The 14,670-nt window shown below is 51.6% G+C and overlaps 8 protein-coding genes across 8 annotated transcripts; 5 read left to right on the top strand and 3 right to left on the bottom strand.

The window, feature by feature from the left end:
- Window positions 1-357: 357 nt before the first annotated feature.
- CC1G_14321 (CBS domain-containing protein) lies at window positions 358-2,101 on the top strand (the record flags this gene model as incomplete). The annotated part of the gene is made up of 7 exons (XM_002911280.1): window positions 358-710; window positions 765-938; window positions 1,162-1,258; window positions 1,311-1,413; window positions 1,443-1,561; window positions 1,609-1,849; window positions 1,902-2,101. The coding sequence occupies 7 exons, from the start codon at window positions 358-360 to the stop codon at window positions 2,099-2,101; spliced, it is 1,287 nt and encodes a 428-aa protein (XP_002911326.1).
- Window positions 2,102-2,333: 232 nt separating this feature from the next.
- Window positions 2,334-3,269, top strand: CC1G_14320 (hypothetical protein; the record flags this gene model as incomplete). The annotated part of the gene is made up of 3 exons (XM_002911279.1): window positions 2,334-2,483; window positions 2,543-2,600; window positions 2,659-3,269. 3 exons carry the CDS (start codon window positions 2,334-2,336, stop codon window positions 3,267-3,269), a joined length of 819 nt encoding a protein of 272 aa, XP_002911325.1.
- A 495-nt stretch (window positions 3,270-3,764) lies between these two features.
- On the bottom strand, window positions 3,765-5,045 carry CC1G_02661 (hypothetical protein; the record flags this gene model as incomplete). The annotated part of the gene is made up of 4 exons (XM_001840146.2): window positions 3,765-3,776; window positions 3,836-3,960; window positions 4,021-4,750; window positions 4,839-5,045. The coding sequence occupies 4 exons, from the start codon at window positions 5,043-5,045 to the stop codon at window positions 3,765-3,767; spliced, it is 1,074 nt and encodes a 357-aa protein (XP_001840198.2).
- A 1,658-nt stretch (window positions 5,046-6,703) lies between these two features.
- On the top strand, window positions 6,704-7,805 carry CC1G_02660 (hypothetical protein; the record flags this gene model as incomplete). Its single annotated transcript, XM_001840145.2, has 2 exons — window positions 6,704-7,033; window positions 7,086-7,805. The coding sequence occupies 2 exons, from the start codon at window positions 6,704-6,706 to the stop codon at window positions 7,803-7,805; spliced, it is 1,050 nt and encodes a 349-aa protein (XP_001840197.2).
- A 253-nt stretch (window positions 7,806-8,058) lies between these two features.
- CC1G_02659 (hypothetical protein) lies at window positions 8,059-9,540 on the bottom strand (the record flags this gene model as incomplete). Its single annotated transcript, XM_001840144.1, has 1 exon — window positions 8,059-9,540. The coding sequence occupies one exon, from the start codon at window positions 9,538-9,540 to the stop codon at window positions 8,059-8,061; it is 1,482 nt and encodes a 493-aa protein (XP_001840196.1).
- A 292-nt stretch (window positions 9,541-9,832) lies between these two features.
- On the bottom strand, window positions 9,833-11,097 carry CC1G_02658 (alpha/beta hydrolase fold protein; the record flags this gene model as incomplete). The annotated part of the gene is made up of 4 exons (XM_001840143.2): window positions 9,833-10,473; window positions 10,522-10,635; window positions 10,691-10,960; window positions 11,019-11,097. 4 exons carry the CDS (start codon window positions 11,095-11,097, stop codon window positions 9,833-9,835), a joined length of 1,104 nt encoding a protein of 367 aa, XP_001840195.2.
- A 383-nt stretch (window positions 11,098-11,480) lies between these two features.
- Window positions 11,481-13,199, top strand: CC1G_02657 (zinc-finger protein zpr1; the record flags this gene model as incomplete). The annotated part of the gene is made up of 6 exons (XM_001840142.2): window positions 11,481-11,606; window positions 11,661-11,781; window positions 11,834-12,450; window positions 12,499-12,642; window positions 12,694-12,868; window positions 12,904-13,199. 6 exons carry the CDS (start codon window positions 11,481-11,483, stop codon window positions 13,197-13,199), a joined length of 1,479 nt encoding a protein of 492 aa, XP_001840194.2.
- Window positions 13,200-13,469: 270 nt separating this feature from the next.
- On the top strand, window positions 13,470-14,628 carry CC1G_02656 (hypothetical protein; the record flags this gene model as incomplete). The annotated part of the gene is made up of 8 exons (XM_001840141.1): window positions 13,470-13,517; window positions 13,573-13,584; window positions 13,644-13,712; window positions 13,773-13,928; window positions 13,987-14,034; window positions 14,084-14,141; window positions 14,195-14,484; window positions 14,539-14,628. 8 exons carry the CDS (start codon window positions 13,470-13,472, stop codon window positions 14,626-14,628), a joined length of 771 nt encoding a protein of 256 aa, XP_001840193.1.
- Window positions 14,629-14,670: the final 42 nt, after the last annotated feature.

Below are 14,670 nucleotides of genomic sequence, written 5' to 3'. Positions count from 1 at the left end.
GCTCTACCAATGCTGGTGGTGGGTCACTAGCACTGGTTCAATTGCGACTTTCCAACAAAGCGCTTCTGATTTCTGGAGGCTCGGAATGTTTGTTGCCACTTCTTCTGCGGCATACATTCCCCAACGGGGAAGGAATTATGCATTTTTGTTGTGCCTGGTGCAAGAGTGCAGACTCGGTATAGGCAGCACTAAAGTAGGAAGGGGTGACTGATTGGCGTCGATCACGTCCCGAAGGGCTTCTGGCCGAGTCGCTAAAATTAGACTCATTGGTAGGAAACGTATATAACCCAAGCTCACGTTCAAACGTCCTCTGACGCTTCTTTCTTTCCAACGCCCACAATTCCTCTCTGCTGGCAAATGGCACCCGCCCCTCCGTTGGGCCAGACAGCGCCGGTGCGACTAGCTGGATCTGTTCGGGCGTTGTACATCGCCTCGACGATGGGGCTACAGTACGTAGCGCGTCTGGGACGCTTTTGGCTCTTAGGCGATATCGACAACAGCACCACGAGCACGGGGCCAGGGGAATCGGACCACCTTAAAGTTCTTCACCGCCGTACAGAAGGAATCGATCGTCACGATCCAAAGTTTATCGTCTTCGTCGTTCTTATCCCCGTTCTGGTTCTACTTTCGGGCCTCTTCGCCGGACTAACTTTAGGCTATATGAGCTTGGACGAGACCCAATTGAACGTACTCAGCGTTAGCGGCACCCCGTAAGTTCATGGTACTCCAGTTAGCGACTTACTCTGACTCTATCTGATACGTAGTGAGCAACGAGAATACGCGAACAGAATCAAGCCAATCCGCGAGAATGGCCATCGCCTGCTGGTAACGCTCTTGCTTGCCAACATGATCGTCAATGAGACCCTTCCTGTTATCGCGGATCCAGTCCTGGGGGGAGGGGTTCCTGGAGTCGTGATGAGCACGGTGCTAATCGTCATGTACGTGGCTTCTTCACCGTTCGTAGTATTCTTGCCCCTGTTGGCCGCCTGCCGCGAAGGCGAAGCTGATGACGTCACGCGTTTTGATGGCAAGTGCCGATTCCCGACCCCTTCCTGTTGCTTGGGATTGCGGATGAAGTTAATGAGAGCGCAAGGCTATGGATTCGAGCCCGCTGCGTTGGATCTGTTTTCTACTACTTCACCTGACGAAACTTGAACCCAGATTCGCAGAGATCATACCCCAGTCTTTATTCAGCCGACATGGATTGTACCTTGGCGCTAAAATGGCGGGCTTGACGACGTGTCTTCTCTACGGCCTTGTATGTGGTCTCTACTTCCGAATGTAAGTTCAACTAATATCCTCAATAATAGGCAATCATTGCTTGGCCGATCGCCAAATTTCTAGAACTTGTCTTAGGGAATCATCATGGCCTCATCTACCGCAGAGCAGGCAAGTATATCTCCCGCTTTGGTGGTCAGACACGCTCTCATCGGAATGCCTAGAGCTCAAGGAACTCATTGCCATGCACTCGGCGAGTGCAACTCATGGTGGAGACTTGAAGGCCGATACTGTGAATATCATTGGGGCCACTCTCGATCTCCAGGAAAAGGTCGTAAAGCAGGTCGGTTTGCTCTCCAGCTCTGTAACTATCTCTTACCTCTACATCAGATTATGACGGACATCAAGGACGTGTTCATGCTCTCAATAGATGCGAAGTTGGATTATACGCTGCTGAAGCAGATCTGCGAGACTGGACATAGCCGGGTGCCAGTGTACGAAGAAGTCGACATCCCGCTCCCTCCAACATCGGGAGATGGAGCCTCCAGCCATGAGCGGAAGCTAACACACCGCGTCAGACGTATCGTTGGGATTCTTCTGGTTAAAACGTGCGTTCTGCTGGATCCAAAAGGTAGGTGAAGGACTCGTGCGTGGCTATTGTGCTAGCTGATGGAGAGCACCAGAAGCAATTCCAATTCGAGACCTGCCGCTAAACAAGGTTCCTTTCGTCGCCGGGGATGAGCCCCTTCTTGGGATTCTGAACAAGTTCCAAGAGGGGCGCAGCCACATGGCCATTGTCAGCCGTTTAAGCATTCAAAAGGTGATAGCAAGCTTATACTGCGATTCAACTTTCTTAACGGAATCTTGCAGGCAGAAAGTGTAACACGCATAGTGAGGCGCGAAATCACGAATGCCGGACGGGAACTTCTATCGCCCGAAGGAACGAAGGGGGCCACGCAGGGCCTACAAGGATGCCCTCTTCACGCCCCTCAGAAGCAGAGTGAATCAGGCACCGAATTGACGGTTATATCCACGAAGGATCTAAAAGCAGAGCCTTCTTGCGAGGTGTCAGTCCGAGAAGGCAAGTTCCATCAGCTATTCTGCCTCAGTATTTGATGGATAGTCTTGTAGTCCAAAGCTTGGCTGGTACTGCGACACCGCCTTCTGCTCGGGAGTCCCAACTGTCCGCTATCAAGAAGACGTCCAACTTCCTGGAACAAGCCCTGCCCTCGGATGCCATCCTTTCACCTGAAGACGCAGACCACGTATGACTTGAGTCGACTTTGCAAAGAGAATCGATCCTAATTCGGAGTAGTTTTTACAGAATTTTGATCCAGCTATCATGCCGCTCGGCATTGTGACTCTCGAGGACGTGCTTGAAGGTACGTCTCGAAGACTCGGATCCGGAAGAAAGACTCGATTCACGGCCCCTTTGCGCAGAGCTTATTGGTGAAGAGATTTACGACGAATTCGACACCCGCACCGCTCGCATATTGCCCTTTCCTCTTCCACCCAAGAGGACAAAGAGTGCACCGGCAATGTCTGGACAACCCGGTGACAATTTTTTCAAGTCCGACAGCGCCGCAACGAATGACACCCCTGCCGAGCCCTCAACAAGGGTGATCCAGAGCGATACATTGTCGCTGAACAATCTTTGTGGCTCCACCAAAGGCTCCCGGTCGCAGTTACTTGTCAGCGACTTGGAAGATAGCCCTTTATCCAGTCCCTCCATTCCTTCTTTAAATGTTCGGCGACTACACTCGGGCCAAAATTCTCCTGCTCCTTCGATCGAAACGAAGTTGCTGAATTGTCAACGCCGCCTCGAACCTGGAGTAGATCTCCTGCCGCCCGATCCGATTATCCGCCAACACGACCATTCTTCGAGCCCGGATGCAAAACCACCTCCAACATTGATCAAACGGACTTCGGCTGCAAAAGGAACGAAGTTCAAGAGTACTCCATTATCGCCAAGTGAGCGGGGCACCGGTTCAAGCTCCACCAGCAGGCATCAGTCCCCTGTCGGTAGGAGTGTTGCCCTTGAGCCGGAATAGTACGGGTGGGTTGGAAGCCGCGCAGAGCAGTCATCCTCTTATCTTGGTGGCGGTGTACTTTTGCGTGTTACCCCTTGAGGGCTATCATACATACATACCCGAAGAAATCCCATGCTCATGGACCTGCATTTTTGATAACGATGGCCGCGCTGCTCTAAATTTTGGCGGTATTAGATCAGGGCAAGTCCTACCAATGAATCGCGGTCTTCGTTCGTTCTGAGGAAAATGACTGACATACAACTGATATATGGAGCATACTACTAATACACGGTTTAGGATCCTTACCGACAAGATGAAGATACATGTGTTCCGAGTATACCGTACGAATTGGAAGACATATGCCAAGCACTGGGAGTGTCTGTGATGCTTGTTAAAACGTCTGAAGCCGACAATGGAATAAGAAGCCGATGGAACCAGAAGACACGAGAAGCAGGGTAAGGAAAATGATTCGTGTGACCTGAGGGAGAAGAATTATACTCATCTTGAACCTTGAAGTCAGACGGTGCACTGAAATGATTGTAAGCGAATGTTCAAAGGAGAGTGGAGTTGTTCGAATGCGAACTTACTTTGACTGCGGCCCATTTTACGACGACCTCTCGCATCCGCGCATTGGCAGAGTTCTCACACTCCTTGCAAGAAATGCCTTTTACCAAAGAAGAAAGCGCCGATTGGATTCTGTGAGTGGAGACATCTGCCAAGAAAAAGAATTAGAACCTGCAGATTGTATTGAGAACGAGTTCATCGTACGTACCTGGTGTGGCATCCCAAACGAGATACGAAGAGGCCAAAGCCCAAGCTCTCGTGAGCTTCTTCTGCTCCGCAAAGGTGCATTCTTTGGTGGGCGCGTGGGGATGTGGAGGCTGCAAAAGGGCGTCTTTCAGAGCGTCTAGACGATGGACGTGTAAGAGAAAGAGACGCTTGAGATACACGGAGCCAATTCTTGTCGCTAGTTCGTCACTGATCGTGGACAGGGGGAATGAAAGAAGATGGGAGGACACATGCACTGCCAACTCTTCGAGGCAGTGGAACCCGGCGAGGGCGTAAACCTCTATCGGTCGCAATGGTGCGTAGGAGAGCAGGAGCATGTACAGCGGCGTTTTGGGAACGATGAGTCTCTGAGGAGCGATACCGTGAAAAGGCATACGATCAACAGCTTGAATCAAATCGTCCAAGCTCGGTGAGTTTTGTGCGCATGATGTGCCGTATAATGTATGCAAGATGATGTTGAGCGTTGTTGAAGACTCTGGGATACTGATGGGGCCACCGTTGACGATCGACCCTTTCCCAGACAAGAATGCGAAGAATGCGTTTGGGGCAGCTGTCACGATAACTTGAGAATGGAGGTAGAAAAGGACACCATCGGATGAGCAGAAGATGACATCCGATTCGAGGGGGTGTGCGCCAGGACAGAACGACGTAGAGACGGAAACCACTAGTTCTTCCGTTTCGTCCTGTTCAACAGAGCTGGCGTCAGGGACCATCTAAAGCAAAGAAGCGCGACACCAACGCGAAAAGAAAGTGCATTGTCAGCAATTTCTGTAGGGTGAAAACGGTTTGGCTTGGGCTAACCGTGGGCGCTGGGGGTGGGGATATCTGTTTTAGTGAGACTGAACGACTGTACGACCCTGTGGAAGCGGGCGGCGATGGGTATATCGACGCAGGGTCGCTCGCCGCTACGCAGGCACTGTACTGCGGCCAGACAGTGTCATCTTGTACAGTCCATTGCTCAGGGATGGACTGGAACACGTTCGCAGGGTACTGATATTGCTGGGTCATAGAGGGAATACCGATAGGTGGATGAAGGAGAGGGTTGGAACTTGTTCGCTCAGCGTATTTCTCACTGGATGGGAGGAGGATCGATAGAATAGGAAGGAAACGCTTTAAGTATGACCCTCGAACGACCGCAGTATTTCGCTTCCATTTATATTTCAAGATTCCCACTCCATACGAACTTAAGGCCTAAGGTTCGAAAATTGAGCACTGACAGGCGAAAGGTATTGCGGTACGACTTGTCGCCTAACTACCGCGTATGACGACGCGCTCGCAGCTTGATAGTCTTGGCACGCGTTGTTTCTCCTTGTTGACTGGAATGTCGACCTTGAAACGCGACGAGTATGGTTATCTGCAAGAGTTTATCTAGTGGAAGACTCTGGTTGGGTTTGTCTTTAGCATCTACGTCATAAGCATCATGGTGACGTATGGGGAAAGCGAGAGAGATGATCTACCTTATTCAGTTGGCTTCCTTCTTGGTGGCGACCGAAGCGCTCCATGTCCTTGTCACAGTTGGTGCTTTCGGGGTATCCTCACGCAATCATTACGGTACCGCCGGGAGCTAGCCTCTCACGAAATGAATCGTAGTCCCAGTGGTCAAGAATCTAAGCTGGGTTGATCGCCGCACAAAGTGCCACGAAAGGCTCTTCGTGGTGCACCAGGGGCCTGACTGACACCGTCAAATACCAGACTGCGTTGTGCTGGCCAAGTTCTTAGAACATACTTAGCCCTCCTCTCACCTTACTAAACGTGCAATGGCCCCACACCGATTTAAACCCGCTACGCCAGTAGTTCTGATGTCCACATCTTAGGCGCCTTCTTGGTTCGATTGAATGGACGGACTCCATATCTAAATCCAACAAGCAAAGGGTGGCCTTGGTTAGTCATATTCCAATATTCACAGAGAAGCTTCTATACTCCTCGTGCCTTGGCTCCTTGCCCCTGTACTTGAGCTCCAACTTTATTCTGTATCCACAGGCAATCTCCCGCTCGAATTCCGAAGGCTTGCCATTCCACCCAAGCCGTGGCCGGAAATCTCCGTGATGGTCGATCCGAACAAATGTTGGCCGCCAGCGAGTAATTTCTTCTGGCATCAACTCTATCGCAAGGTCGCTTCATTGAGTTCAGCCGCTCGTCTTTGACCGACTTTTTCGTTATGCTACGAGGTCTGTGACAAACTAAGTCGTGCTCGGACCGACTTCTGCCTCATGTTGACCGCCCTATGGACCGCATCTCCGCTTTCTCCCTGCCCGGCACCAGCGCAGAGATTAAATCCGAAACCTCCTCGGAGAACATGGACTGACGACGACAAGTTAAATCCCAACTGTTAAATCTGCGATAAAGGAGAGTTCATGATAAACCGCTCATTGTCTCGGAAAGGGCAGAGGTTATGCTGTTCTCGTGTTCTTGTTGCTGCGGGCTACAGTTGATCTTTCATCGAGGACCAAAGAGAGCGAAAGGGCTTTGAAGTGGACCAGCATATGTGGCTCGGGATATATTTCCACGTCCATCATGTCAGCCTCGAAACGGCCGTTGATCCACCTACACTCTGGCGCGTGTTCTGAGGACACTCCCCCGTTCTTCGTTTCTAGGGTCCCACCCCCAAGGTGTCATCTCTCACAATGACAAGTCTCCCGCCCAATGTCCTGCAGAGAACCTTCAAAATGGCAGCCACGAGGGATCACAGAACGGCGCTACGACTGACGTTGGTATGTCGGGAGGCGCGGGAATGGTACGGTCGTCATCGCCTCAGTGTTCCTGAGCTTAATCCTGGGACTAGGGTCGAGCCTATCTTATATTCGGCAGTCAAGCTCTCAAACGAGGCATCGGTCGAAATCCTTCTCAACACGATGATTACCTCCAACAAACCCCAGTGGTTCTACGCTGATCATGTCCGATCGCTTGTTATCACTCAGAAAGCCCATATCCCTTCCCTCATCCAAATCTTGCTCGCTTGCCCTCGTATCTCGCACCTGACCTTTTGGAGCATCCCTGTACGTTCAAATCTGAGTCGCTGAAGTACAATGACGCTAACACAGGACCAAGGAACACGGAAGTCCTTCTTCAAGATCGACAGTGTTATTGCAATCGTCGCCATCCGGCAGCGGACCACGACTCTATCTGTCGAATCGACAAGCAGCAACCCCGATGCCGGTTTGCCATTACGATTTCCCGGACGACTGCTTCGAGACTATTCGACCACGGTTTCTCACCGTGTCTTTCAGACGCCACGGTCTTCCTCAAGTAATCTCCAACCCCGATTTTCAGCGTGGATTTTTCGCCCAGGTTACCCATTTCTCAGTCCTCAATTCCTTCGAGGAATGGGCCACCTGGAATCATATCCACCAGCTTCCTTCCCTCACCCATCTAGCGCTTGATTTCAACGTCGCCAAGGCAAGGGGCCTCCACTACCAGCACCACGTTCGCCAAATTGCCAAATGCATTCAAGCGATTCTGCGGAAGTGTCTTCGTTTGCAAGCACTAGTCATTCTACTTCTATTCGACGACCAACCACAGTGGACTGCAAGCGAAGTGATTGAAGCGATCAAGGAAGCTGAGGAAGCAGAATCAACGGTGTTCCCTTTCCACAACCCAGTTCGAGTGGTGGACCCCCGATTGGTTTGGGCGAGGAAGACGAACCCTTTCGCTGGGAGAGAAGCGCACTCGGATTCGGAGCAGAATATGTGGTGCGCTGCTGAACATCAAGTCCAAAGTCAGCTGCAGCCCAGCATGGCGGAAGTAGAAGGCGGTACGTCGGATGTCTGATCAGACCCTTATCAACTGAACGAACCCGAGTTGTAGGTCCTCGAGTACTTGAAGTTTAATCTCACGTCAAAGTCTTCGGCGTAATTCTGATCATACTCGCAAACCAGAGTAGCATTGGGGTTAAAGACAGACATGGCATAGTGTTGTACGATACAGAAGAGCTGGCATACTACATAGTCATATGTATGGAGTCCCACAACTACGGAATATGTTATGCATTCCTTTAGTTAAGTTCATAAATAGCTGAGGCCGTCTAGCTAGATGTGGCCTGGGAGACGTTAGTCAAGGGAAGGGGCTCGACGAACGGAACGAGGTGCGGCGGTATCTCCGGTTCCTCTTCAACTCTCAACGAGCTAGGCGGATACCGTTTCCGGGACAGAGCATCAGCGGGGTTATGCTTCGTCCAAATCCAGACCGGCATCAACTCAATCGCATACGTGCGACACAGTGCCAAAATGTGCTCGAGGACCTCCATATCATGGGGAACCCTAATGGTCCGCGTCTTCAAAGCCGTGATAACGCTAGAGTTGTCCGACCGAACACGAAGATGTGTTTGTCGGACGCCGAGTGCGATCGCGGTACGGAGACCCAGCTCGACAGCGGCGAGCTCTGCCCACACCATGTCGCGTCCGTTGGATCTCCACCCATCTTTCAAGGTCCATGCTAGCCATTTCGACTTCATGAGGAACCCGATTCCGGCCGTCGAGGCGTCGACTATGATCTCAGGGACGCTGGAGAGAGGCGGAACTTTGGAAAAGAGTGGAAGCGGACGGGGAGTGGAGGCGGGTGGAAGAGAGTGGCAAACGGAGGAAGATACTCGTGAGGAAGGTCCTTTCCAGGATTTGAGGAGGTACTTCTGTGCAGGCGACCTTCGGGAACGCGGGGTGCGGTGGGCCAAGGAACACAGGGACTTCACTCGAGCCAATGCATCGCGATTGCTAGGGTCACTTGCTGACGAGATAAGTTGCTGGACCTCTTGGATCGTCAACGAATCCGACGGCCTCAGGACCTGTGGGACATGGTCTGCAACCTCATCCTCCACGCCCTCCAACGACGAAGAATCGGAAGAGAAACCGCCTGACTCCCATGAATCGGACGACAGAGGCTCAGAACTTGAGGTCTGCGGATCACCGTCGACGTGCATCCTGGTCTCCGAACCAGACTCAGAGTCATCCAACAGGAAATCCTGCATGTCGACCAGTCGCAGGTCCTCCAAGAAATCTTCATCGGGGTCATATCGATGCTGAGGGCCATCCAGCAAAGTCGCTATCTGGTCCTCGTAGGACAGCTGCATCGCCATGAACGCATCCTGCATCTCCAAAAGTTCCATGCGAAGACTGCGGATCTCGTCTTCACATCGGCTGAGCCGTGCTCGTGCGTCGTCTCGTTCTTGACGATACCGGTACATCCGAGTGCGCTCTTGCTGTGCCTGCTGCCGACGTCCTTCTTCGACTCCTTCAAAGTACCGCGTGGTAGCCAGCCCATCACGGTCCTTAACAGCATGGTGGAAGCTCAGATCATCCGGGTGCCGACTAGCGTCCACGCAGTGGGACTTGTAGCTCCTGCACACGGTGCAACCGTGGCGGTGGACGACACCAAAGGTCGGGTCGCAGACCCAAGCCAAGTTAACATTGCTCGACCTGCCCGCAGGTCGACTTGGGAAGAACTGGTCTTCAGACGAAAACCCCGACGATAGGGCGCTGTCAGAGCTAGAGGTGCCGGAGTCGCTGAGCATAGTTACTGTTTCGGAAGATCAGTCGGCGCTGGAATAGGATGGTAAAGGATGGAGACTCACAAAATGGGAATAGTTTATGGGGAAAGAGAGTAGGAAGAAACGATACCCCTTTCTCCCGGTATATAAAGTGGTATCGTCTGAGCGCGCTGAATCCTCGCTTTGTGGGCATGGCTCAATGCCTCATGTAGACGGACCATACCAATGGTAATCGGTGGCCCGTCACAGGGCCCGTACCTAAGAATACACATGGGAGTAGCATGCCAGGAGGTTGGATTGGGAATGTACATAAAGATCAGCGTTGTTCGAGCGCAGCTTTGAACCAGTCGACGATGATAGGGGTCAGAGCGCCCACTTTCGACGGGGAAGCCGAAAAGAAGCAGTCATAAAGCGGGTCATCGTGTACACTGCCGTCTTGGATCTCCAACCTGGTGTCTGCCTTGGTGGGTTGTAGATGTGTCTCGAAGAACTCGACGATGTCGTCCCTGAACAGCTCGTCGCTTCCTGCCGAGACCAAGACGCGGGAACACACGCGCGACAGGTCTGCGAACCACCCGTTTGGGACGGAGGATGGCTCAAAGTACGACCGTAGAGAGTCTGGGGCTCGCGCTGCGTAACCCGTGCTCCAGCCAGTCACTGTTTTTCGATCGAAAATGTCCCAGGCGTGTGGGTTGACGAATGACGGCTTTGTGCTTTCGAATTTGACGAGTGGCGACATGAGGTAGATGCCACCAATAGCTTCTTTGAGGTTTACAGTTGGGGCGAGATCGTCATTGGGGTGGAGGAGGTTGGAGATGAGCTGGATGATGGTGTTTGCCCCAGCAGAGTCACCGATGAGATACAGGTTCCGGGGGGCAACTCCAGATGCGAGGAGACGATCGACTGCTACAGCCAATTGGCGGAGTTGGATTGGGAATGAGGCTTCTGGCATGAGGGCTAGAAGCGGTCAGACGAAAAATAGCGTCCACAGGTGATCAAACATACAGTAGTTCAGTAAAGCAAGCCCGACGTCATTGACACCACTCTTGACGAGAGTTTGGCGGACATAATGACAGAAGTTCAGGCCGCAGTCTTGTACCGGGAAGTAGAAACCACCTCCTGCAAGAATTGGTGGATGAGAAGCAAAGAACATTCGATTTCGGTCAAAACTCACCGTGGACGTAGACGATGACTTTATTCGTTTGCTTTGGACCAAGCCAAAACAAATTACCGCCATCCACAAGTTCTTCTTCGAGAATCGGGAAGCCATGACGCTTCGACCACTTCTGATAAGTCGAGATTGTGTTTCCCAGAATAACTTGCATCTGTGATGTCGACGTTCTTCTTGTCAAGAACTTGACTAGCAGCAGGACTATATCCCGCAGAACGCCTTGCCGAGACGGCTTTAACAGAATCTTCGGAAGGTTGAGCAGAGTGTACAATGCTTTCGGATGATAAAAGGTCAGAGAGCAACGAAAATGGTCGAACGTGAATAGACTCACGCAAGCTGAGGCCAGTTAATGCCAGTGAAAGCGATTCCTTCATCGTCATCGAGCCATACTTCGCGTTTTGTTGTGACATTTTCCCTTTTCCACCGGTGCTGGCTTGTGCTACTTGTCTCGGAGACCAACCTCTAGTTGGAGAACTCGCGCGTCAGAGAGGCGACGACACTCATCCCAATTCACCCTTGGCTTCAGCATGATGGCCAGGCACACTCTTCTTGTTGAATGGTTTCTTCAGCCGGCTAGCGGGGATAGCCATACCCGGGAGCGAAAAGCTGTGCCCGGTGACTAAACGGAAGACCGGATTATCAGTTCGATGAAGTCACTTTGCTGATAAGATAAGCAGACCTTTCGAGAATTTGCTCGCTCAGCCGCGATCAAATGTTTTGTAGATAACGTTGACCTTGACTCTCTACTTCTCTTCTTCATCCCACCACTAGATTCTCCAAGAGATTTGAAACAATGACTACTGAACAAAAGCCAGAGCAACTGTTTCCGGCTATCGGCCAGGTGGTAGACAAGGAGGAAGAAGAAGAGCGACCGCCAGTAGACGAAATTGATTCACTGTGTATGAAATGCCATGAACAGGTGCGCATGAAATCGCTGTTTTATCGTTCTGATACTCAGCATTACGACCAGTAGGGCAAAACTAGATTGCTTTTGACCTCGATTCCTTACTTTAAAGAAGTCGTTGTCATGTCGTTTCGATGCGAACACTGTGGATGGTCAAACAACGAAATCCAGTCCGCTGGAACGATACGAGGTGAGTATTGAATTTATTGCCTCGTAAACGCAGATTTAATGATATTTGGTAGAGGTTGGAACCCTCTATACGGGGAAGATGCTCGACCGTTCAGATTTGGACCGTCAAATCGTTCGTTCCTCATCCTGCGAGGTCAACATCCCAGAGCTCGACCTCACCCTCCCTCCTACTGAGCGAGGTCAGCTCACCACTGTCGAAGGCCTCCTGCGTGACATTGTCAACGATTTGAGCTTCGACCAGCCCCTGCGCCGGATACAGACGCCCGAAGCCTACGAGAAGATTGAAGAATTGATCAAGAAGATCAAGGCTATCCTGGGCGACCACGAAGACGAAGGCGAGAAAGAGGATGGTCAACCCACCAAGGCGTCAGAGAAGGACCTTCCTATGCCACCTTTCACACTGAAGCTCGACGATCCGGCTGGAAACAGCTTCCTCGAATTCATGGGCAGCATGGCCGACCCCAAATGGCATCTCCGAACGTATCCGCGGACATTCCAGCAAAACGTCCAGCTTGGCCTGGTCGACAAAGACGAAGGAGATGAGGCGGAGAACCAGCCACCCCCGGAGGAAATCACCAAGGACGAGATCTTGGTATTCCCTGGTAAATGCTCCAGCTGTGGGCATGGTTTGGAGACGTACATGAAGAGGGTGGATATTCCTTACTTCAAGGTAAGTCGGAGCAGTCCTTGCCGAGAATTGATCCTGACGGAGCCATAGGAAATCCTCATCATGTCAACGAACTGCGAGCGGTGCGGATATCGTGATAACGAAGTCAAGTCAGGATCGGCCATTTCCCCGCAAGGCAAGAAGATCATCTTGAAGGTTGAGGATCAGGAGGATCTCAGCCGTGATATTCTCAAGGTTTGTCCGATTTGCCTTCATTTTCTGGCGTTTATCTGATATTCGTTTCAGAGCGAGACAGCCGGTCTTGAGATTCCCGAAATCGACCTCGTTCTTACCTCTGGTACTTTGGGAGGAAGGTTCACCACGGTGGAAGGTATCCTGAACCAGATCTACGAAGAATTGTCGGAGAAAGCGCTGGCTGCTGGAGATTCCTCCACCAAGCAAGACAGAGAATCCTTCGAGAGTTTCCTTTCCAATCTCAAATCGGCATGTCTGCAGAACACCTCACAAAGCGCAGTGCTCACGCCTTCCTTCAGGTCCTCAACGTCGAGAAGCCGTTCACCGTCATCCTCGACGATCCTTTGGCCAACTCATACATTCAATCCCTTTACGCCCCCGACCCTGATCCCAATATGGAAGCCGAGTTCTACGACAGGACTTGGGAACAGAACGAAGAGCTGGGTTTGAATGACATCAAGGTTGAAGGTTATGAGGGCGATCCCAATCTTGTGAAGGACGAGTCGGAGAAGAAGGATGAACAAAAGAAGGAAGAGGCCCCAGCTACCACTGCATAGCCTGAGGGAACCTTATAGCTACGAGTGTATTACTACTACTTGACCATGTGCAACGCCTTTTGTACCACTGAACATAATCCCCATGGCGTTTTGGTTCCGTGCTGGAATTTCATGAAATTGGTTATTGAATAGGGGCTGTGACGAAAGGTCCCAAACATCATCACTGCGATCATGGTCACGGTCTTTCGCCGCAAACCATAGGATCGCCTCTTGTCTTTTACTGTCAAACCACCATTCTGAAGCCAGTGTAACTGTCAAGAACATCGCACCATGTCTGACGATCGCCTTCGATGGATTCCTTTGGAGAGTAACCCTGAGGTCTGTCTACCCTCCTCGGTCACCGTTGTTGGATTGGAAGCTGAATCGGATTTAGGTCTTTAACAAGGTTAGCTTTGCGTTTATCCTCGTCTTCGAGGGATAACCACTTAGAATGCGATTTGACAGTGGGCGAAACGCGCTGGTCTGATCACAGGCCAGGACGCGTTCACGGATGTGTATGGATTGGACCCAGAGGTACGTTGTCCACCTAGGTCGCCTTGATCGTATTTCGTTCATCGACCCATGGTTCTCTAGCTTCTGGCGATGGTACCCCAGCCAGTCAAAGCCGTCGTCCTTCTCTTCCCCGACAGTCCAGACACTCATAAGCAGAAGAACGAGGAGGACGCACGGATAGCTGCTCAAGGTGGTCAACCCCACCTCGATCCTACGATCTTCTACGTGAAGCAGAAGGTATCAGAGGGATGAGGCCTCTTCGGATCTATTCATTGACTGACTGGTTCTCTTCCAGATCAGCAATGCTTGCGGCACTATCGCCCTTATCCACGCTCTCGCCAATGTACGTATCTCGTATTTAATGCGTTCAACTTATGCTGAGACTAGGCCAGTCGGATGTAACTTGGGCACCCAACAGCCCCCTCCACAACTTTATCGTTGACGGAAAAGGTACACCGTCATCATCAGGTTAAATTGCCCTCAATCTCATCCCTCACTTTCAGACAAGACGCCAGAAGAACGAGCAGATCTCCTCCAGTCCAGGACCCTGTTCTCCGACATTCACGCTGAAAGTGCTCAGGAAGGCCAGACGATCCCAGATGTGAACACGGATCTCCACTTCACCTGCTTCGTCGCTGCGCCAGATGCCGATATAAGAAAGGTTGCGACCGGAGAAGAGTCGCCAGATCAGGTTTCGACTGGGGGCGATGGAGATACTGGATTGCGCCTCGTCGAATTGGATGGACGACGACCTGGACCTATTGACCATGGTGTCTGCACAGACTTGTTGAATGTGAGAATTTTGGTTACTGTCTTGTTGGGACGGGTGTGCTGACTTGGATTGTAGGACGTGGCGGCCCTTGTCAAGAAGCGATACCTGGCCAAGACTGAAAGTGTTTACTTCAACTTGATGGCCCTCGCCCCACCCTTGCAGTAGAAGCTCGCGAAGGACGGGGCAAGCTTACTCACCTGTGTATAT

The sequence above is a fragment of the Coprinopsis cinerea genome (assembly GCF_000182895.1).
Source record: "Coprinopsis cinerea okayama7#130 chromosome 4 map unlocalized cont3.4, whole genome shotgun sequence".
NCBI lineage: Eukaryota > Fungi > Basidiomycota > Agaricomycetes > Agaricales > Psathyrellaceae > Coprinopsis > Coprinopsis cinerea.
The sequence above is the reverse complement of the archived record's forward strand: the minus strand, read 5'-3'. Positions and strand labels throughout refer to the sequence as shown.